Source organism: Lepidochelys kempii, chromosome 20 (assembly GCF_965140285.1).
Source record: "Lepidochelys kempii isolate rLepKem1 chromosome 20, rLepKem1.hap1, whole genome shotgun sequence".
Taxonomy (NCBI): domain Eukaryota; kingdom Metazoa; phylum Chordata; order Testudines; family Cheloniidae; genus Lepidochelys; species Lepidochelys kempii.
This window is the reverse complement of record NC_136399.1, coordinates 26,573,677-26,596,198: the sequence shown is the minus strand read 5'-3', so window position 1 is coordinate 26,596,198 and position 22,522 is coordinate 26,573,677. Positions and strand designations below refer to the sequence as shown.

Sequence of the window (22,522 nt, the reverse complement as noted above, 5' to 3'; positions counted from 1 at the left end):
CTTTCCCTCTGGGGTCTGCCAGGAAAATCCCAGAGACAGCTCACCACTGCCCCCAGCACGGGATTTGCAGGGCAGGCGGGAACCACTCTCTCCCCTCGGCCAATTTGCATAATCCAATTGCCTTGTGGGCTCATTAAGCCTCATGCTGCAATGAATTCCCTGCTGTGGAGCCATGGATTCCAGTCCCTGAGCTTAAAGAGTACAGACCGAGGGGACCGACCTGCAGCTGTGTAAGCGTGCCCAAAGCTTGCACCACCCCAGCCTGTGTGAGATGAGCCGTGTTTGGAGTAAGCGACAGATAGCGGAGCCCGGTGACACTTTTTGGTTTGAAAATGGCTTGTTTCTCCCCAAACCAACCATTTTTATTTGTAACTTTTCCCATTGTTGATGAGAGAGCTGCCCAGACCTGAGCTACTTCTGTTTTGAGAAGTGAAGAAAAGATGGGGGTTGTTTGTTTTCCTTTTTCCAGTTATTACACCCTGGCCACCTTTTCCAGCAGGAAAACAGGGGGCAGGTGAAAAACAAACAACAGGGAAAAATCATTTTAACTTTTGTAAACTGAAAATTATCCGGATTTTCGGGGCTGGTTTTCTTTGGGAAAAAAATCAGGAACTTTTGAGTTGGGGTGAAAAACGCTGTCAGGGCGTTTAGGAAAGTTGGAGATGCTTCTTTTGAGTGGCAGTGACAGGCGATGAATGCGAGCCAGGTGCCACGGCCACTCTGCATTTCCTGGCCATTTCCCATTTTCTGTGGGGAAAATTACCCATGTCATGGCTGCCCTAAGGGGTCAGCCCGACAGCCTCTCTGGCCTGCTATCTTGTCTTGACCGTGATCAGTACCAGAGCTTCAGGGGGAATATACAGAACAGGGCAATTTCAGAGAGCCCCACCCCTCTTCTTGGTGTCTGTCAGTCAGAGGTTTAGGATCACCCTAAGGGAGATGGGGCTATATCCCTGGCCAGCTTGGCTAATAGCCATTGATGGACCTGCCCTCCAGGAGCTTATCTAGTTCTTTTTTTAACCCCATTATAGTTTTGGCCATTATATAGACTAGCAGGGTTGGAAGGGACCTCATGAGGTATCTAGTCCAACCCCCTGCTCAAAGCAGGGCCAATCCCCAAATTTTGCCCCAGATCCCTAAAAGGCCCCCTCGAGCATTGAACTCACAGCCCTGGGTTTAACAGGCCAAACCACCGAGCTGTCCCTCCCCCCAGGTTAATTGTGCATTGTGTGAAAAACTATTTCCTCTCGTTTGTATTAGCCCGTGGCCTATTTAATTGGGTGGCCCGCTGGATTTTGTATTATGGGAAGGGGTCAATAAGACTTCACTTTCCCCACACCGGCCATGGTTTTGGAGACCTCTATCACAGGGGTTCTCAACTTTTTCTTTCTGAGCCCCCCCCCCCCCCCCCGCTATAAAAAATCCACAGCCCACCTGTGCCACAACTACTTTTCTGTATACAAAATCCAGGACCGGCATTCGGGGGTAGCAAGCTGGGCGATGGGCTGGGGACCCCCAGGCAGCTCAGTTGCTCAGACTTTGACTTCAGCCCCCGGTGACGGGACTCAGGGCCCCAGGCTTCAGCCCCCTGCGGTGGGATTTCAGCTTTCGGCCCTGGGCCCCAGTGAGTCTAATGCTTGGGGACCCCCTGAAGCCTGCTCATGGCCCCCCAGGGGGCCTCGGACCCTGGTTGAGAACCACTGATCTATCATATCCCCCCTTAATCTTTCTTTGTGCTAGGGCAGCAAGGGTGGTCCTTGAGCCAGGTGTTTTCCACCCACAAGAGACAGAAGATCTTAGGAACAAATGAAATAGACAAAGTCGAGGAAGTTTGATAGTTCTCTGTTTTCAGATGGGGAAACTGAGGCAGGGGCCACTAAGTGTTTAGGTTTCAGAGTAGCAGCCGGGTTAGTCTGTATTCGCAAAAAGAAAAGGAGGACTTGTGGCACCTTAGAGACTAACCAATCTATTTGAGCATAAATTGGTTAGTCTCTAAGGAGCCACAAGTCCTCCTTTTCTTTAAGTGCTTAGAGGAATTGTTTTGTTCTGGGCGGTTAGACTAACAGGCTTAGCACCAGGGGACTCTGGACATCTAATATCCCCTTCCTTTGGGGAAGATGGGACAGGGGTCTTCCTCATTGAGTTGGCAGCTGTCACGGAGATTTACCTGTGTGTGTGACCTGTCTGTGCCTCCGTGAGGCTAGCTGAGGCAGGGGACAGCTGCAGAGAGCAGCAGTACATCCCTGTGGGCAGGGCACCGACCTGCAACTCGGCAGACCTGTCTCCTCGTCCTGGCTTGGCCACTGGCCAATCGAGCAACCTTGGGCAAGTCACTTCCCCACTCCCCTGCCTCTTTTTCCCCAGCAGTAAAAGGAGGGCAGTGATGCTGAGCTCTCCCGAGGGAAAGCGCTGTAGGAGAGCTCGGGACCATCCCTACTCCTGGGGCTAGTGAGGGCGCGCGGGGGGGGCGAATGCGCCCCTTAATTCACCACTGCCCTGCGCTTGCACCCCCAAGCGTGGGGCTTGGCTCCCACCTTGCCCTGAGGCGAAGGCGAGCTGGAGGAGCCATGGCCCCTTCCCCCCTGCAGCTGGTGCGATGGGAGAGTCGGGGGCCCCTTTTATCCCTGCCTTGCAGACTTGTCCCCACCGCACCCCCCGGCTGCTTGCGGGGCTGGGGGGGCCCGCCTGGCTGGGGGGTTCCTCCGCGGCGCTCGCCCTCGCTGCGCCCTGCTGGGGGTCCGAGCCCCCGCCACCCCCGGCGCCGCGCCCCGCCGGTTGCTCGCTCTCGGGGCAACCCCCGCTGCCCGGGGCTCCCTCGCCGCCGCCTGCAGAGGGGGAGCAGCCGCCCGCGCTCGCTGCGCTCCCCCCTCGCCGGAATCTGCGCGCCCGTCTCCATTCATGCGCCGCGCTGGGGCGGGAGGGACCTGCCCCAGCCCTCCCCTCCGCCAGCCCCCCGCCACCCCGGCCGGCGGCCAGCTGCCCAGCCCCGCTCCTGTCGCCGGCTCGGCCCCCGGCCGTCAACAAAGGGCGAGCGGCTGCTCCGCCGGGCTGGGGCGCAGCCGCGCCGTGGGGACGCGCAGCCGGGGAGCCGCTCCTAGCCGGCCCAGCGAGGTAAGCGCGCCGCGGGATGCCGCGGGCCCCTGCCCTCCCCCGGGCAGCCCCTCCCCGGAGCCGCTCGACGCCCCGTTATCCGCCGGCGGCGGCTGCAGCGTCCTGGGGCGCAGCCTTCGCATCCCCGCCGGGCCGGGCCGGGCCGGGCCGGGCCGGGCCGGGCCCCCCGGGTGTGGGCGCTGCCGGCCGGGGGCGCACGGCGGGTCCCGGAGGGGAGATGCGGGCAGCGCTCCGCCGCCAGGCCCGCAGCTTGCCGGAGCGTGTGTGAGAGTCAGCTGGGGGGGGGGGGTGTGAAATCCATACCGACAATCAGCTGTGTGTGAGAGAGAGAAAGAGAAATCCGTAGGGACAGTCAGCTGGGGGGTGTGTGTGTAATTCATAGGGACAGTCAGGGGTGTGTGTGTTTGTAATCCATAGGGACAGTCCTGTGTGTGTGTGTGTGTGTGTGTGAAATCCATAGGGACAGTCAGCTGGGGTGTGTGTGTGTGTGTGTGAAATCTATAGGGACAGTCAGCTGGGGTGTGTGTGTGTGTGTGTGTGTGTGTGTGTGAAATCCATAGGGACAGTCAACTGGGTTGTGTGTGTGTAATTCATAGGGACAGTCAGGGGTGTGTGTGTTTGTAATCCATAGGGACAGTCCTGTGTGTGTGTGTGTGTGTGTGTGTGTGTGTGTGTGAAATCTATAGGGACACTCAACTGGGTTGTGTGTGTGTGTGTGTGTGTGTGTGAAATCCGTAGGGACAGTCAGCTGGGGTGTGTGTGTGTAATTCATAGGGACAGTCCTGTGTGTGTGTGTGTGTGTGTGTGAAATCCATAGGGACAGTCAGCTGGGGGGTGTGTGTGTGTGTGTGTGTGTGTGTGTGAAATCCGTAGGGACAGTCAGCTGGGGTGTGTGTGTGTGTGTGTGTGTGTGTGTGTGTGAAATCTATAGGGACACTCAACTGGGTTGTGTGTGTGTAATTCATAGGGACAGTCAGGGGTGTGTGTGTTTGTAATCCATAGGGACAGTCCTGTGTGTGTGTGCACGTGTGTGAAATCCATAGGGAGTCAGCTGGGGGGTGCGCGTGCAAGGCTGCAATACGTGGGCACAGTTAGCTAGAGGGGTTGCAGGGCCTCGGCACCGTCTTTTGCCCTGTGGGCTGCTCCTTTTCTGAGCACAGAGGCTCTGCACCGGGCATTCCCTTTAGGGTCTGCAGCATGGCCCTTCGTCTCTCTCCCCTCCCCACCCTGGGGTTTCGGGCTGGATGTGCACATTGCAAACCTCTCCCTTGGTTGTTTTCACCACGGCCGTGGTACTGCTCCATTTCTCAGTGGGGGAAGGGGGGAGCCATATCCCTGCATGTGCCCAGAGTTGTGGTTGTTTGTTTTTACTTTGCATTCATGGTGGATTCCACCCTCTCCGTAACACTGCCACAGAGACCGGCTCGCTGGATTGATGAATCACCCCATGGCTATCAGTCCTCATTAAATCCATCCAATCACCCCGTGGCTGTCAATCCCCATTAAAGTCTCAGGCTTTCCCCCTAGATCTGGGGCCTGCGCAGCTCCCCACCTGCCCAGCAGCCGTGGCGGTGTTGGTGCGGTGCTGGAAAAGCCCATATTTTCCCTCCTCCAGCAGCTCGGTGGAGTCTCCCCTGCAAGGCACAGCATCCTGCCTCCCACAGGGCAAGCAGACCGTGCGCTGCATAGCAAACGTGAACCGCAACGGCCGTGCCAAAGCAAAAAAGGACCAGGAGATTAAGGAGGAGCAGAAGCCCTGATACAAATCTAGAGTAATTCTACTGAAGGATCCTGATAGACACCAGCATTTCTGACACCAGAATCTGGCCCTCCTGGTAGTTTCAGCTGGTGGGTTAGGAATCCCTCATTATAGCATGAAGTAAAGCCATGTTCTAGTTGGGAGCTGGGGCCTGCAGCCTCTGGTTTCTGGCACAAAGCACTAAACCACTGCACAGAGCATATTTTGCTCTCCTCTCCATTCAGCACAAATTAAGTTCCTCCCAGTATGCAGGGGTTAATGACTTGAGTTGCCCAGTGATCTCTGGGAGCTAGGGGTCAAGTTCCCAGCATGCAACTTGCTCCATCTCATAATGCCGCCCATAAACCATAATTTTTGCGCCTTTTATTAAAAATCCCACAAACCTGCGTGGGACTTTTCTGACTCCGCCTCCTCTGACGGAAGCATGGAGCTCAGAGAGCTCTACGCTGTTCTCATGAACATTGCAAATACAGGATGCACAATTCTCCTGTATTTGTAGACCCGCAGGGAGTACCAGGGGACATGACCATTTCTTTGAGGGCAGTTTGCTGATGGACATAGCAAAAAACAATTCAAAGGTGCTGGTGGCATTCACAGAGCAGCTGCAAATGGTGGAGTCCTGCTTCTGGGCCCAAGAAAGGAGCACGGGCTGGTGGGATCGCGTTGTGGTGCAAGGAGGATGCACAGTAGCTACAGAACTTTTGGATGCGAAAGGCCACATTCCTGGAGCGGGATGCCAAGCTTGCCCCAGGCCTCCAGCGCAGGAACACGAGAATAAGAGCTGCACTGACAGTGGAGAAGCGAGTGGTGATTGCGCTGTGAAAACTTGCAGTGCCGGGTGGCTCCTGGTCAGCGGGAAATCATTCTGGAGTGGGAAAATCCACTGTTGCCATGCGAGAGTGTGGGGCCATTTATCGTCTCCTGCTCTGCAGGACTGTGGCTCTTGGCAATGTGCAGGACAGAGCGGATGGATTTGCAGCAATGGGGTTTCTGAACTGCGGTGAGGCAATCGATGGCACAGATATCCCTGTTTTGGCATCTGCATACAGAAAAGGCCACTTTCCTATGGTTATGTGAGTGTTGGTGGATCACTGGGCATGTTTCACCAGTGTCCATGTGGGCTGGTCAGGGCATGTGCAGGACGCTCACATCTTTAAGAACACAGGACTGTTCAGAGAGCTGCAAGCGGAGACATACTTTCTCAGCCAGTATATTACCATTTAAATGCTGGTAATGGTCCTGGGGGACCCATCATAGAATCATAGAATATCAGGATTGGAAGGGACCTCAGGAGGTCATCTAGTCCAACCCCCTGCTCAAAGCAGGACCAATCCCCAATTTTTGCCCCAGATCCCATCCTACTCCTTGCTCCCCCAGCTCATGCAGCCTTACACTGGCCACCTTGACAGCACCACAGATTGATCCAACTTCTGGCTCAGCAGGGCAGAAAGGCAGTTGACTGTGCTTTTGGTAGCCTGAAAGGGCGCTGGCGGTGTTTACTTACTGGATTGGATCTCAGTGAGAAATATATCCCCATGGTTACAGCTGCCTGCTGCGTCCTGCGAAGTGTCTGCGAGGCAAAGGGGGAAAAGCTGGCACCAGGGCGGAGGTGGAGCAGCTGTCAGCTGAGTTTGAACAGCCAGATAGAAGGGCTAGCATGAAAGCCCACCGGGGAGCTAGGCTATAGAAGGAGGCTTGGAAAGAACAGTTTAACTGTCAGCCGCAGCAGCATTCTGAGCCAGACTGGTCTTTGGACCTTGAACACTGGGAGTTGCTAAGAATTGTGCAGTGCCAGCTGTACGTTTACAGAGGTGGCTGGGAGTTTTCCTGAAGCCATGAATTCTGTGGCACTTGCTGTACATTTACAAGCACTGTTTGCTTTGACTATGGCTCTGCATTCTGCAATATTTGTTGTGAACTAAGAAAGACAGTTTGATTCTCCAAAAATAGAACTTGATTCAGCCGGGAAAAACCAGTGCAGAAAATCAATGGGCAAAAAACCACCCAGGCAAAGTTTATATACATTTTAACATAAATTAATGTAGTGAAACTTTAAAATAAGAAAGGGAGTAAATGTTTATGTCCATTTGACTGCACAAATGTCGTCCATTGTGGCTACACGTACACTGACCTGTGAGAACCAAAGCTATGGCTTTCCTTGCTGGCCCCCAGGGTGGAGTGGTCGGGTAGGGATATGGCCCATGATAGAACCATAGAACTGGACGGGACCTTGAGAGGTCATCTAGTCCAGTCCCCTGTACTCATGGCAGGACTAATGCCACGTGGAATGATTCCAGGCGTAGAGAGCAGTGATCACGGAGTTCTTCTAGGAGTGCAAAGGGTGGGGAGTCTGGGATTTTTGGACCTGTACTTCAACCAGGGTCTGCAGCATTTGAGTTTGCTGCTTGAGAAGACCCAATATGTCCTGATCCATCTCCCTCTCCTTATCCTGCTGGCAGTCCTGGGCATTTCTCTTGTCCACTCTTTCCTTCTCCAGGCTGCTGGTCATATTGACACTCCAGATCCTTTGTTCACGGTCCGAGGCAGCACGGGCTTGCAGGATCTCATTGAGCATGTTCTCCCTCGTCCTCTTCTTTCTCCTGCTCATCAGGGTCAGGTGTTCCATGGGCACGGAGGGTGCACCCGTCAAGGCCGCAATGGCAAAAGCTGCTGGTGAAAGCAGACCAGTGTGCTATTGTATTGACAGTCTCAATGGAAAGGGAACAAGAAGTTTCAAAACTCTCTTCCCTTAGTTCCATAAACACTTTTAATAAGACACGCTTCTTGACACAGGTCCGCTCGCCAGCACCAGCCACGTGAGTCTGGCCTGCCAGGGTCAAGGGGTGGGGGGAAGGATTTTCTGTCTGTGAAGGGTTTCAGAGTTGTAGCCGTGTTAGTCTGTATCAGCAAAAACAAAGAGGAGTCCTTGTGGCACACCTTCTTGTCAACTGTTTGAAATGGGCCACCTTGATTACATTGGCCTCATTAGCACCACAAAAGTGATTTTTTCCTCCCTTGGTATTCACCCCTTCTTGTCAACTGTAGAGAATAGCTCACTTCCACCTTAATTGAATTGGCTCATTAGCACTGATGCCCCACTTGGTAAGGCAACTCCCATCTTTTCATGTGCTGTGTATTTATACCTCCCTACTGTATTTTCCACTCCATGCATCTGATGAAGTGGGTTTAGCCCATGAAAGCTTATGCCCAAATAAATTTCTTAGTCTCTAAGGTGCCACAAGGACCCCTTGTTGTTTTTTCTGTTGGTGAAGCTCTTAAATTTCCCTATCCCTGGCACTGAACGTTGGCACTGTTGTCTCCAGTGGTGGTGGGTTTAGCTGGCTTCTCGCTCCTGAGGCTGACAAAGGCACAGAGAGCTCAGCTGGTGCTGGTGTCCAGAAGCCGCCCAGGCCTGCCTGCTGCTAGCCTGGTTGCTGCAAGGGGGCCAGCTAGAATCGTCCCAGAGCGATGTGGGGAAGTGTCCTACGGCAGAGGAAGCAATAAGGCAGCCCTTCCTGGAAACTGTTGGGTTGCAGAGTATCTCCCTGAAAGCGTCCCAGAGATCTCTCAGGAGGTGAAAGGGGAGCTCCCTAAGCACCTAAACAAAGGGTTCCGCATGGCCACCCCGCCAAGCCCTACAGAGCGATGAAAAGCAGATGACAACGGTTGTACCTCTTCTCGTAGGAGTCAAACACGGAGACGTTTGTCTTGTTAGGGTGGGGATGGGCCATCGTTAAATGTAATAATTCCAAAGAAAAATGTATGGACACGCTTATCCGAGGTCCCTTCTCCGACCCCAGGCTCATACGCGCTCGCCTGGCGGTACTGGCTAGACCCGTGGAGTCTCAAGCAGGTGCTGAGGGCTCACGACGTGGCTGGACCCCACCTCTGCCTCTTGCCAGGCCCCCTCCTTTTCTTCCTCCTCGCTGTTCATGACAGGTCTGGGTCTCTGCCTCGGGCTCCTTCAAGGGGCCCAGGGTGCTCTGCGGGGCGCTGGTGAGGGCTCCACCAGGTCTGGCAAGCAGTTCATTGTAAAAGCAGCAGGTCTGTGAGCCTGCCCCTGATCTATTGTTGCCCTCCCTGGCCTAAGTTCCTTCACCTGCACACAGCATAGCAGCTGATCGCTGTCGTGCCCCTTTGCCCACATCCCCTGGGCAATCTCCTCATAGGTGCCCACGTTTCTACGGCGGGCCCATAACTGTGCCTGGATCCCAGGGGATCCAACACATCCTGTCTGCTCCCGACAGGAGCGTGTCTAGTGCTTGGAGCCGGCATGGTCGGCAGGGCAGCTGCACGCAATGAGGGAGAGCTGCCAGGTGTGCTCACCAAGGTGGGTCATCAGGAAAAGACATTTCAAAACCACAAACGTGGCTTTAAAGGGGGTGTGTGTGGGGCGTGTCCTTCCCGTTTTGACTCTGACCCCTGGACGGTGGAGTTTAAAATTGTGAGCAGGACGGTCGCTGTCGCAGGGAATGGGGCATTGTGGGACAGCTGCTGGAGGACTCTCAGGGTTGACACGGGTCATGCCGTGTCTACATTTGCACTGCGTCAACCACAGCAGGTCAGCCCCGGCTCCACGCCTTTCAGGGAGACAGTTTTACTGCACCGCTTATGCTGACGGGAGCTGAACGTGAGTGTAGAGACGCCCAAATAGGGTGACGCACATCGATGTACAGCAACCTAATGCTGTAGCGTAGATCAGACCTTAGCCGGACCTCTGGTCCGATCCAGCCTGGCAGTTCCTGGGTTCATACCATGAAAAATGCACCTCTTGTTTCCAGTCCAAATGTGTCTCGCTTCAGTGTCTGGCCATTGGGTCTCATTCTGTCTCTTATCAGCTCTTATCGGAAATCTCCCCCTGCTTCCCGGTAGGTACTTAGACCTTAACCGCGTCCCCGCTCCTCCTTCTCTTGGCGCTAATGAGATGGTGCTTTGTAAGTCTCTGACAGCTAGGCAGGTTTTCCAGCTCTTGGCTCGCTCTCTCAAAGTATCCATGTTTGTAGATTGCCAGCGCGGGCAGGTCTAGATTCCCCCCCCACATCAGATGCATGCTTGGAAAGGTTCAGTTGCGTTAGTGCAATTTGTTCTGTGTAAGGGTTAAATTCACCCCACAGGGCCGAGACACCCTTTAAGTCTTGCTTCGTGCCTTTAGGCAAGACTTGAAGGACACCTAGATCTTGTGTGGCTTCCTCGGCAGCAGGCTGAATTTCAGAGTCCGTCTCTGCATCAGGGGCAAGGGTGCATTTCCTACCAACAGTATCACCCTGGCTGGGTTGTCCAGAGAGAACAGCCAAGCCCCCCACCCACGCTCGGAAGGAGCCTGGCTTTCAACCCCACTGCCACCCACGCAGAGCAATCGGGCCACGTTTCCTGTTGGCACATGGGACACTGGAGCCAAGAAAAAAGCCCCCAGAAACTGCATTCCTGCAGCCAGCCAGCTCTGCGCAAGCAGCCCGAAAGGAGAAGCTGCAAAGGTCTTTATATGGCAATTATTATTCCCCCCGCCCTCTGTGTTCGCACTAAGGCGGGGGGGGGGATAAACCAGTGCTACGTAAAATGATCAGATGTGTTTCCCTAATAATGCCAGCCATGCATAGCTAGTACCAGCACCCAGGAGAGTTTGTTGATTCCTTTCCATCTCAGTCAATATACAGCATAGAAACTCTCTAGTCCATCAGTGCAGGATTCCTGCCCCCCCAATCTGTTCCCTCCTCCTCAGCATTGGGTAGGAATTCTTCATGTTGGGGACAGGGAAAGTAGACGAGGACAGATTGAAACTGTTGACCTTCGCTTATTCTGTATCCCTCTATTGTCTCTCCTCTCTGTTTTAGGGTTTGTCTACACAGGGTCACTCAGGCAAATTAATCCAAATGAATTTTTAAAGTGGATTAGTTAAACTGCATTAAACCCCTGCATGGACACTCTCATTCAGAATGAAAGTGGTCTGATTTTGGTTTAGCGTAATTCACTTTGGAAGCTAAAGCAAATTAAGGCCACATTAATTCTGAATGAGAGTGTCCATGCAGCGATTTAACGTGGTTTAACTAATCCACTTTAAATTCTCATTTATTCAGATTAATTTGCCTGAGTATCTCTATCTTAGTACTTAGCTGGCTCCTATCACCGTAGGATCTGGGCACTGCTCCGACACACTGAACCTCGCAGTGCCCCTGGGAGGCCAGGCACTGCAATTACTCCCATTGTAGAGATGAGCAAACTGAGGCACAGATCCTCTAAAGTGCTTAGGCTCCTCACTTCCATTGATTTCAGTGGAGCCTAAATATCTTTGAGGGCCTGGGCCAGAGAGCATAAGGGTGCACCTGTGCTGTAATTCCCAGCTCGAGGGGATGCAGCCACGTGAGGTCTGATCCAGCCAGCATGCTAACAGCAGCAGTGTACCTGCAGGAGGAGCCAGCTGCCCCGAGTCCACGTCGAGTGTCTCCCACGGGATCACGCTCAGGGCAGCTGGCTCCTCCTGCTGCAGCTACACTCCCGACTGACAGCGTGTGGGCTGGGTCGGAGCTAGCGCGGCTCTGGCTCCTTGAGCTGGCAAGGACGGGGACGTACCCTCAGGGCCGTACCCAAAGGTGCAGAGGGACGCTGTGGCAGTCCCAGGAGTTGAACTCGCATCGCCCCCACCTCAGCTGGCACCCGAGCCACCGGCCTGCCCTTCCTCTCCGCAGTAGCTGGGGTGGAGAAGGTCATTGCACCAGCTGCGGATCTGGCCCGGTGGTAGGAAATGGGGAGCCCCCGTCTCTGCCCGCAGCTCCAGCCCCATCACAGTTCGACACTCCTCCGGGGCTCGTGTTCTGGGCGCCAGCCCCTTCCCTGCGTGAACGCAGGGCCCTCTAGGGGCTCGTGGGGGGAGTGCTGGCCCCTTACGCACGATTCCAGATCTCTGTGTGGTCCCCGTAGGCCGCCGCAGGCCAGTCCAGCATATGGCCAGGTGGACCAGGCCTGGTGGGAGAGAATGAATCACTCATTCACCTTGGCCGTGGGGTCTCTGCTGGCTGCTCAGTTACCTCCTGGGGTGGGGGCAGGGATGGATCCTGGAGGGGAAGGACCCATGCGCTGGGAGGTGGAGATGCGTTGGGATGGGCGGGGATGGACCCGTGTTGCAGGATTGGGGGTGGGGGGTGGACCCATGCTGCAAGAGTGGGAGATGGGTGGGGGTGGGCAGGGACAGACCTGTGCTGGGAGTGGGAGGGGCAGAGATAGTAGGGGGCAGCCGGGTGGACCCATGTTCTGCGGGTGGGGGGGGCAGGGTGGACTCATGTTCTGGGGGGCAGGGCGGGTGGAATCTTGGCCAACCAGCCCTGGGCCTCTCAGCTGCCCTGTGCAGTCCGGCATTTAGGACTGGCAGCAAGGGGCCAGTCGAGCTGGTGCCCTTGGATCTCGTTGCCTGGGGCTGGAGGGGGCTGACCTGGTGCCCACCCCTGGTGAGAGATATGGCCATGTCTCCTGCAGAGGAAGGGGCCCTGCACCCTGGGTCTCAGAGGCCCCTGGGTCTGAACCTCCCACCAGCCTGGCTCCCTGCCGTGGGTGTGACGTCTGCTGTCCCTGGTGCAGCATAAATATTTAGGCATCAGCAGATTTATGGGGAGCTGGCTGGGGGTGGGTAGAGCCAGAGCGAGCAGGGGACTCAGCTGGGGGGGACCTGCTGGGTCAGGGCTGGGGGTGTGGGTGGAGATGGACCCCCTAGCGAGCCACCATGCACGTAGCCTGCCCAGGTCAGGAGTGATGGGAGCCGATCCAGGCTGACAGCCCTGTGGGGACCCCCAGGCGCAAGGGTCTCCACCTGCTTCCCATCGAGTGTGGGGGGGTGACATCCTCCAAACTCAGCATGGCATGAATGGGCCCCAGGCACGGAACCACAGTGGAGACTCCCAGGAGCGAGGGGCCACAGCTTTCACATGGACTGGGTGGCCCAGGAGGGGGGCAGAAAATGGGACACGGGGCCTTTCCCCTTTAGGGGGCGCTGTCTTCCATCCGGCCCCAGGGCGAGAACTGGCTGGCTCAGGGGGGCGGGGAATGGGATCCGGGGCCTTTCCCTCCAGGGGGACTGGCTCCGATCTGGCCCCAGGGCAGGGACTGACTGGGTGTGGGGGAGCGGGGGGCAGGGAATGGGCCGTGGGGCACCGACTCCGATCCAGCTGCGGGCTGCGGCCCTGGGGAGTGGAGCAGAGCAGTTAAGTTGTAAAATGGCTACTCAGGGGGCAACAGAAGGCTGCTTCGCGAGCATGGCCTGCGTTCCACACGCTCCCCCAGGCTCTCGGATGGGCTGCCTGGCCCAGCCCGGCCCGGCTGCTCTGCAGTGTCAACCCAGCACCTGGCTCCACGACTGTGTGTGCATAACAGTGTACTAGAGAGAGCGTGAGTGTGAGTGTGTGTGTGTGTGAGAGCATTCCTGAGCCACTGCAGGGTAACAGCCTCCTGCTGCTGCCAGCTGAGGTACTCCTTAGCGCCCGGGGTCTGGGCCGGGGCCGCGGGTTCTGCATGCAAACCCCGGTTATGCCCCCTGGTGAGCTCAGACCCGGACGGTGTTTTCTTGCCCCCCACCGGCTGCTCCGTCGGTCCGTCCTTTGAAAGCCGGACCTCTCCGCTGAGCAGCGTCCCGCAGTGCTCCCGCTGCTGTTTCCCCTCCCGCGTGCCTGCAGTGGCCTTAAACAATTAATTATTCAGAGAAGAGCTCCCCCAAGCTGCTGCTTAATGCAGGGGGTTGATTCCGCGAAGGCTCCTGCCCTGCTCGGAGCTACCCTGGGCCGGGGGCTGGTTTTGCAGCGCGATCATGGCAGCTGGGAGCTGCAGTGCTGAAATATTTATAGTGTCATAAGGGAGAGCGGGAGAGACGGTGTTTGGGTTCCGTGCCCCCCACCTCCCTGTGGGCAGTGCAGTGGGGTGCAAAGTTTGTTCTCTGGGACCTGCCTCCCCCTGCGCCCCCCTGGCCCCACGAAACAGCCCCTGGGCGGGAGGGAACTGGGAGGGAAGAATCTTCTCGGTGTGAGTCTTGTAGCCAGCAGTGACCAAGGGGCAACAGAATGGGCCGGCAGAGAGGCAGGCACGGTGGGGTAATGGGTGGGGACTCAGGACTCCGGGGTTCTATTCCTGGCTCTGTCGCTGACCCGCTGCGTGACTGAGGCCAGTCCCTTCTCCTGTTTCTCTTCCCATCCCTGGACTGTCTCTGGGGCCAGGGCCGGGGCCGTGCAGCGCTCAGGGCTCTGATCTGCAGCCTATAGGTTCTGCTGCGACCAGAGTTTCCGGGGCTGGGGGAGAGGGAGGAATCCTGGGGGGTTGGTCTGACAGAGCCCAGATCTGCTGATCTCTGCTGGGGTTGGGGCCAGAGGGGCAGCTAGAGCCTGAGCCCATCCTCCTTTGGCCTCGTCACCCTCTGGTTGACAGCAGCCTAGCCTGCCCCAGAGCCCCCTGCTGCCTGCCCCCCACCCAGCGCCTCTCGCTCCAGCGCATCCGTCCCTTGAGGAGTCCCTGGCCCTGGCTGGCGAGCCGCAGGGCTCTCCGAAGTCCATGCTGACGCAGTTCCCCCCACTCAGCTCAGCGCAGGGCTCGTGCGGCGCCCTGCTAGGCTTGCCCTGTTAGCCCCAGGCCCCTGTGCAGGCCTGTCCTGGGCTGCTGGGGGTTAGAAACAAGTGCGGGAGCTGCAGGAGGCGGGCGACTGCACCGATGCTCTCCCAGGGTCCATCCTGTGCCACTCACTGGGCCCTGCCCTGCTACTCCCAGGGGGACACCCCTGCCCTGGTACCCCTTGTCTTGGGGGTGGATGCCCCTGCCTCCAAGGTCCACGAGCTGCCAGCTGAGGGTGGGTGTCTGTTGCGAAAGCCCCTGGTGCTCCGGGGGCTCCATGGTAGGGTTTGGGGGACCTCCAGCTTGCAGCAGAGTTGCACCCGTCTTGGAAGGGCAGCTCAGAGGCTGCTGGCTGGCCTCACCCCTGCTGCTTTCCCCAGCTGTCCCCTGGCTGGAGGGCGATTCAGAGACAGACGCTTCCCAGCAGCAGCGTCCTGGTTAAATACAGCCCCAGGCAGGTGAGAACGGTAAAGAATGAACGAGTGCCGGGTGAGACCCACTTGGCACTGTCACTGCTGAGAGTGACAGCTCATCCATGCACGGATCCTTCCCTTGCCTTCCTCCACCCCCAGAACCCCGCTGGTCCTGGTTTGGGACTGGGGCAAGAATTCCCCGAAGTCCCATCTCAGCCCCTCTTGGGAGCCGTGTGGTCTTAATTATTGATACTGCGGTAGAGCTGCCCAGACCCCGACCAAGATCATTGGCCCCATGTCACGGGGTCCCTGGGCGATGCTCTGGAGCTGCTCCCCATGAAGCCAGTCAGGACTCTGGGGCAGTCTCCTCTCTGGGCGCAGCCTGTCTGCAGGACACACAGCTCACCCGGCTCCACCTTCCTGGGTCTGACCTCGGAGGATTCAGCCTCCTCTGCCCCTCCCTGCACTTCCCACAGCCAGTCCGCCCAGGCAGGGTCCTGGGGAAGCCAGAGGGTCCTGCCCCCCAACTCCGCAGTCAGACGGGACTCTCAGCCAGCCAGTAAAACAGAAGGTTTATTAGACGACAGGAACATGGTCTAACACAGAGCTTGTAGGTGCAGAGAACAGGATCCCTCAGCCGGGTCCATTTTGGGGGGGCAATGAGCCAGACAACCATGTCTGCCCTTCACTCCACGTCCCAGCCAGCCCCAAACTGACTCCCCCTCCAGCCCCCGCCCCGGGCTTTATCCCTTTCCCGGGCCAGGAGGTCACCGGATTCCTTTGTTCTCCATCCCTTTAGCTCTCACCTCGCAGGGGGGAAGGGCCCAGGCCATCAGTGGCCAGGAAAGAGGGTGTCGGCCATTCTCTGTGTCCAGACCCCTGCACACACCTGCCCTCTAGGGCTCTGCAAGGATCCTACACCCTTACCCCACCCCCTAGATACTTAACAACTGCACAGGGGAAACTGAGGCACCCCCACACTATTCAGAGGAAACATTAAGAACGGTCCCGCTTCGTCACACCCCGTCGTGCTGGGTGCTGCGCAGACCCCGACCAAGATCAGGGCCCCGTTGGGTACTCACCACCGTGCCATCCCCGGCTCCTTGCCGGGTGCCTGTGGATGCTGTGGCTGTTCTGACCTGGCAGCTGGTGCCGTTTCACAGGTGCGGTGGCAGGATGCAAATGCAGAGGCTGCCTCCCAGGAGCCGGCCAAGCTCTTTGCTTGAGTGTGTTGAGGGAGCGACCTGTCCTGAGCCAGCCCCGCGCGCTGGCCTGAGCACTCTGAGCAGGGCAGCTATTCTCAGGTCCCCAGAGGACCTGCCCGGGGCACCTGGCCTGGGCTCCGGCTCTGCCTCCTTCCATCTTTCCTGCTCTCGGTACCAAACCCGGCCCGAGTCGCCAATGGCAACAGAGACCGATGGCTCCAGCTGGGGTGGGCTGAGCCGAGGCTGGTGACTTTCAGCCCTGGGTTCCCCATTCCCGTCGGGCTGGGCCCCCCTGCCCGTCCAAGGGCCCAGGGCTCCCTTGCTGCTCGCGGTGCCCCCTCCTCGCGGGGAGTGGAGGTGGTGGATTGCCCTGGGCTGCACAGAGGAAGCCAGGACTCGCGGGGGCACCTGCAGCATCTGTCCCCCCCGAGACTCTGAACACGGCTGCAGGAAGTGCGTTGGGCCTCAGGGCTGCTGGGGTGTGGGGGCAGTTCAGGGACACACGCTGTGCACATGTGGGTGCATGGGGCAGGCAGTTCCGTTTCCCCGGGGGGGGGCATGGCACGTCCGTGTGTGTGTCCGTATGGGGGGCTGGGCAAGCGTTCACACGTAGGTGGGTTGCAGAGCCACACCTGTCCTGCCAGCCCTTCCCCTGGATCCTCTGCGGCAGGGTCGGGGTGAATTAACCCTTCCCCTCCCTCTCTGTTGTGAACCTGCCTCCCCATTTCGCATGAGCCGGGGTCATTAGCTCATGAAATCGCCCACTGGGGAGTGGAAAGAGACGTTGGGGGCTGGTCTGAGTTGGGCACACACCAGGCTGAGGGCCGCTGGGCTGGTTCCTGTGACGTGCACAGCCCCTGCCCGTCCTGGATCTGGCCCCGCTCCCCTCACCGCTGGGGGCTGGGAGCCAGGATTCCTGGGTTCTGTTCCCAGCTCTGGGAGGGGAGTGGGATCTAGATGAGGCTGGGGATTTGGAAGGGATGGGACAGGACGCTGTCCTAAGGGACTTGTCAGCAGGGGGCCCCTGTTGCTGGGGAATTGTGAGGGGGGGTGGGGGATGGAGCAGCCAGGATCTAATGCCGCCACCCCCCCGTCACTGTCTTTCAGGCTCCCGACAGGCAGGAGAGAGCAGCGTTTAACTCCGGCCCTTGCCCCGTGTCCTGGGGCCGCGCGGCTGGTGGGTGGCTGAGAGCAGAGGAGACCCCAGGCTGGACAGGGACATGAAGAAGAGCCGGAGTGTCCTGGCCGTGACAGTGGACGAGGTGAAAGCAGCACCGGGGGGTTGTCCCCTCCATCCAGGGGAGAGGGGGTCGGCTTTGGGGCCTGTCAAGGCTTCGGCATCCCTGTTGGGGTGGTGTGGCCTGGGCAGGAGCTGCCTCCTACAATGGGGGGTGAGACCCCATGAGCTCATGGCATGGGGAGGGGCACCGAATGGGTGAGAAGGTGGGGAAAGGCCCCATCCCAGCCAGCCAGTCCCCTTGACAGGGGAGCGGACAACACCCATCAGGGCAAGGGCCGGGGCCGCGGGCACGTCCGTGGGCTCCCCCAGGCTGGGTGTCGGCGGGGAGATAAATACCGCCAGCTGCCGTCTCCGAGGGACCCCTAGCTGGGTGGGGGGAGAATGTAGTTAAGGCCCTAGACTGGTGGGCAGGGCTCTTTGTGTCACCCCCACTGGGAGGGTCTCCCAGCACCCCTGGGGCAGCCAGGGCTCCCAGGCACGAGCCAGTGCTGAAACCGGCTGGGCATGGGGTCTCTTATCCCCCCACGAGGCAGCCCCAGGGTTGCTGCTCTGGGGGGCCCCAGGGCACCATTCTCTCTCCCTGCCACCTCTACGCCGAAGGGGGGTGCTTAGTGGTTGGTGTTCAGCTGTGAGCTTGCACTGGTGCCAGGAAGCAGGCACGGCCATGCACTAGCACCGGGAAGCGTGCGTGGCCTTGCCTGAGCACTGGGGAGCGTGCACGGCCATGCACGAGTACTGGGAAGCGTGCACGGCCATGCACGAGCACCGGGAAGCGTGCGTGGCGTTGCCTGAGCGCTGGGGAGCGTGCACGGCCATGCACGAGTACTGGGGAGCGTGCACAGCCATGCACTAGCACCGGGAAGCGTGCGTGGCCTTGCCTGAGCACTGGGGAGCGTGCACGGCCATGCACGAGTAGTGGGGAGCGTGCACGGCCATGCACAAGTACTGGGGAGCGTGCACGGCCATGCACTAGCACCGGGAAGCGTGCGTGGCCTTGCCTGAGCACTGGGGAGCGTGCACGGCCATGCACAGCCTTGCACATTGGCACACACGTGTGGTTTGGCAGGTTCCCTTTGCAGGTGCTGGCCTTGGAAACAGCGGAGGGAGGGCGCACGGTGCGGGGGCGCCCTCTGCTGCCCCGAGAGCAGAAAGACGCCAGTAGCTGGGCAGGCTGGAGTCTGCAGCTGCTGCACCTGTCAGTCCAGGCTCTTGGGGACCCCGGCAGCGCGGGGACACCTGCCGCTGGGGGTGGGGCTCATGGAGAATTCGGGAGTGTAGCTGGCTGCGTACGGGGTGCATCGGGGTGCGTAGCTGGCTGTGTTTGGGGTGCACATGGGCACGTAGCTGGCTGCACTCGGGGTACATTGGGGTGTGTAGCTGGCTGCTTCGGGGTGCATTGGGGCACGTAGCTGGCTGTGTTTGAGGTGCATTTGGGTGCGTAGCTGGCTGGACTCAGGGTGCGTAGCTGGCTGTGTTTGGGGTACATTGGGGCACGTAGCTGGCTGTGTTTGGGGTGCGTAGCTGGCTGTGTTTGGGGTACTTTGGGGTGTGTAGCTGGCTGCACTCGGGGTGTGTAGCTGGCTGTGTTTGGGGTGCATTGCGGTGTGTAGCTGGCTGCTTCAGGGTGCATTGGGGCACGTAGCTGGCTGTGTTTGAGGTGCATTTGGGTGTGTAGCTGGCTGGACTCAGGGTGCATAGCTGGCTGTGTTTGGGGTACATTGGGGCACGTAGCTGGCTGTGTTTGAGGTGCATTTGGGTGCGTAGCTGGCTGGACTCAGGGTGCATAGCTGGCTGTGTTTGGGGTACATTGGGGCACGTAGCTGGCTGTGTTTGGGGTGCGTAGCTGGCTGTGTTTGGGGTACTTTGGGGTGTGTAGCTGGCTGCACTCGGGGTGTGTAGCTGGCTGTGTTTGGGGTGCATTGCGGTGTGTAGCTGGCTGCTTCAGGGTGCATTGGGGCACGTAGCTGGCTGTGTTTGAGGTGCATTTGGGTGTGTAGCTGGCTGGACTCAGGGTGCATAGCTGGCTGTGTTTGGGGTACATTGGGGCACGTAGCTGGCTGTGTTCGGGGTGCATTGGGGCACGTAGCTGGCTGTGTTTGGGGTACATTGGGGTGTGTAGCTGGCTGCACTCGGGGTGTGTAGCTGGCTGTGTTTGGGGTGCATTGCAGTGTGTAGCTGGCTGTGTTCGGGGTGCATTGGGGCACGTAGCTGGCTGTGTTTGGGGTGCAGTGGGGTGCGTAGCTGGCTGTGTTTGGGGTACATTGGGGTGCGTAGCTGGCTGTGTTTGGGGTGCATTGGGGTGTGTAGCTGGTTGTGTTCGGGGTGCACTGGGGCACGTAGCTGGCTGCACTCAGGGTGCATAGCTGGCTGTGTTTAGGGTGCATTGGGGTGTGTAGCTGGCTGTGTTTGTGTTTGGGTTGTGCTGAGGGTGATCACTCCCAAGCCAACCCAGAGCTCACTGACATCTCTGCCAGGCACGGGAACCCAGCCTGTGCTGATCACGCTACGTGACCCCCACTAACGTTTGCCGGACTAGGGTGGAGGCAGGTTGCTTTGCATTACCTTGGCCCATGCTGTATTGCTAGGAAAGGAAGGATGTGGGAGCCCAGACTCCTGGGTTCTAGCCCCAGTGAGGGGAGTGTGATCTAGTGGCTAGAGCAGGAGGGGCCGGGAGTCAGGACTCCCCCTTCTATAGAATCATAGACGCCTCCGGTTGGGAGGGGCCTCCGGAGCCCACCAAGTGCAGCCCCCGCCGCCGAGGCAGGATCCCGTCAACCCAGAGCAGCCCTGAGAGGGGTTTGTCCAGCTGCCCTTAAACCCTCCGTGACAGGGATTCCCCAGCCGCCCTGGGGAGCCAACTGCAGAGCTCAGCTACCCCGGGAGTTAGACCGTTTTCCCTGGTATCAGACCTAACCCTCCCCGGCTGCAGACGGAGCCTTGGACTCCTTGTCCTGCCCCAGTGGCCCTGGAGAACAGCCCCTCCCCCAGCCCTGCGCGTGTGAGGCCAGTTCTCAGGGCCCCCCCAGGCTTCTCCTCTCCGGACCAAACAGGCCCAGGGTTTGTAACGTTCCTCGCACGCGGGTTGGCTGAACCTTCGCTCAGTCCGGCTGCTCTCCTCCGGGCGCTCTCCAGCGTGTCCCCATCTTTCCTGCAGTGCAGCGCCCAGACCTGGACACCGGCTCCTGCTGGGGCCTCGCCGGGCGGGACAGTCACCTCCCGTGTCTTACATCCGACACGCCTGTTAATACGCCCCGGACTGACACTAGCCCCTGGGGCAACTGCTTCACTCCCTCGGCTCACATAGTGCTAGTTCGCATAGAGATGACAACCTACTACTGCTACCAGTTCCTCCGTTCGCTCAAGTCGCCGAGGTCTGCGCAGTTCCAGCCCTCCATGTTCTGATTTCTGCAGCTAGCTAGCCAGGGTCGCCTTACAGACAGCAGCCTCCTTGAGTACACCGCCCAGAGTCATCGCCAGAGCACTGCCCCCCATCCTGCGCCCCCTGCCCGCCTAGTGCCCTGCACCCCGCTTCGTGGCTCCCCGGGCCCTCAGCATCACAGGGTCCCCCCCGGCTTCCCCATCGCCCTGCCCCCCCAGCTGGTCTGTGTGGTGGCTGCAGCGTGTTTGTATCTCAGGCTCAGCTCAGTGTCTCTGGTCCATGCCCTGACAACGTGTTTGCTGGCCAGGCCCTGCTCGTTAGATTAACCCCAGCCGGCTCTGATGGTGGTGCTGTGTCCCGGCTGTTCCTGCCAAGCGTCTCGCAGGTGGCCGGTGTCTGTTGTTATCCAAGAGCTGGCACACCAATACTCACACCAATTACGTTCATCAGTTTCTTAAGAAAATACCCCTAGGGAACCTGGGCTGGTTCCAGGCAAATGGGCAGACATGGTGGGCTTGGGGTTATATCCCCCCCTCAGGCACACGCTCCCCACCCCGGGCCTCTGTACACCTGAGCTGGGCAGAGGCCAGAGAGCAGGGATTCCAGCCCACAGGCTCCTAAGATCACTGCGCCCAAGGCCCCAGAGCTTCCAGCTCCTCCTGGGGGGGTCTCTGCACAGAGAAGGAGCTGCCTTTAGGATGATCTGTGAGGCAGAGATGTGGGCAGCTCCTGGCGCAACGAAGCTCATGATCTGCACAGTGTCCGGCACGACGGGGCCCTGATCTTGGCTGGGGTCTGGGAAGTGCCCGGGACGACAGGGCCCTGATCTCGGCTGGGGTCTGGGCAGCGCCTGGCACGATGGGGCCCTGATCTCGGCTGGGGTCTGGGAAGTGCCCGGCGTGATGGGGCCCTGATCTCGGCTGTGGTGTCAAAGAGCTATTGTAATAGTAGCAATGATAAAAGACAGCTTTTGGCTCTTTTCCCTCCCCCTTCTGTGGGAACTGGGGAGCCCCCCTTTGCCTGCGGGATTCCCCAGTTTCTGTCCTTGGAGTGTTTGTGTTGCTCTGGCTGCGGATTTGGGCCATGTGGGTCTGTCACGGAGCTCAGATGGTTTGAGGCCTTGGGATCTGGTGAAATCATCAACGTCTTGGCTGGGTTCTCCTGGGAGACGGGGGACAGAGCCTCGCCCCCTGCCTGAACTGCTGGGGAATCCCTGCTGGCAGTGGAAGGACTAGGACACACAGCTGTTCCCTGCTGTGGAGATGTGGGCGGCTGGGGATACCCGAGAGCTGTGATTCCCGTTCTGCCCACTAGAGGGCAGCGCTGCCCGTCCACGCTGCTCAGGGCCCAGTTGAATGAGTTCTTTCCACTGATTCCCCCCTCCCGTCCCCCGCCCCGGGTCTCTCTGCCATTTAATTACATTTTCTAATTAAGAAACCGAGCATTCAGATCGGGCTGGACAGGGAGCTTGGCTAGGCGTGTTCGGAGGGCGGAGTGATAATAACCAGTGTTAGTTCTTCGTAGCTAGCCTGGGTTCCCCTGTGAGGGCCAGGAGGGGAACCCAGGAGTCCTGACCCCCTGCTCTAACCCACTAGATCCCCACTCCCCTCCCAGAGCTGGGATAGAACCCAGGAGTCCTGACCCCCCAGGCCCTCCAGCCACTGGACCCTGCGCCCCTCCCTGAACTGGGACTAGACTGGGGGCGCTGCTGGTGCCCCCATATCTGGGGCAGCTCAGAGGGAACCCCAGTCACCTTGCTCCGTGCTGGGTCTGCCGCCTTCTCCGCCCCACCCTGGGAGCTCCCAGCTGCCTTGTCTCCATCGTCCCGAGAGCCTG

At 58.8% G+C, this 22,522-nt stretch overlaps 2 protein-coding genes across 8 annotated transcripts in view; one reads left to right on the top strand and one right to left on the bottom strand.

The window, feature by feature from the left end:
* TYK2 (tyrosine kinase 2) overlaps nt 1–2,800 on the bottom strand; it is a 65,008-nt gene extending 62,208 nt beyond the window's left edge. Inside the window, exon 1 of the mRNA XM_073318215.2 lies at nt 2,796–2,800. The gene's annotated coding sequence lies outside the window, so the exon portion shown is untranslated. The remainder of the gene's footprint in view (nt 1–2,795) is intronic.
* PDE4A (phosphodiesterase 4A) overlaps nt 1–22,522 on the top strand; it is a 168,323-nt gene that overhangs the window by 9,382 nt on the left and 136,419 nt on the right. For 2 of the 7 annotated variants that reach the window (XM_073318233.2, XM_073318228.2), the window contains exons 1-2: nt 3,021–3,111; nt 17,175–17,329. In XM_073318233.2, coding sequence (XP_073174334.1) covers nt 17,288–17,329 — 42 coding nt within the window. In that variant the 5' untranslated portion in view covers nt 3,021–3,111; nt 17,175–17,287. Of the gene's footprint in view, nt 1–2,207; nt 2,326–2,798; nt 3,112–16,005; nt 16,026–17,174; nt 17,330–22,522 lie in introns of those variants that run through there. The other 5 variants (XM_073318231.2, XM_073318232.2, XM_073318230.2 and 2 more) reach the window with 5 other exon arrangements.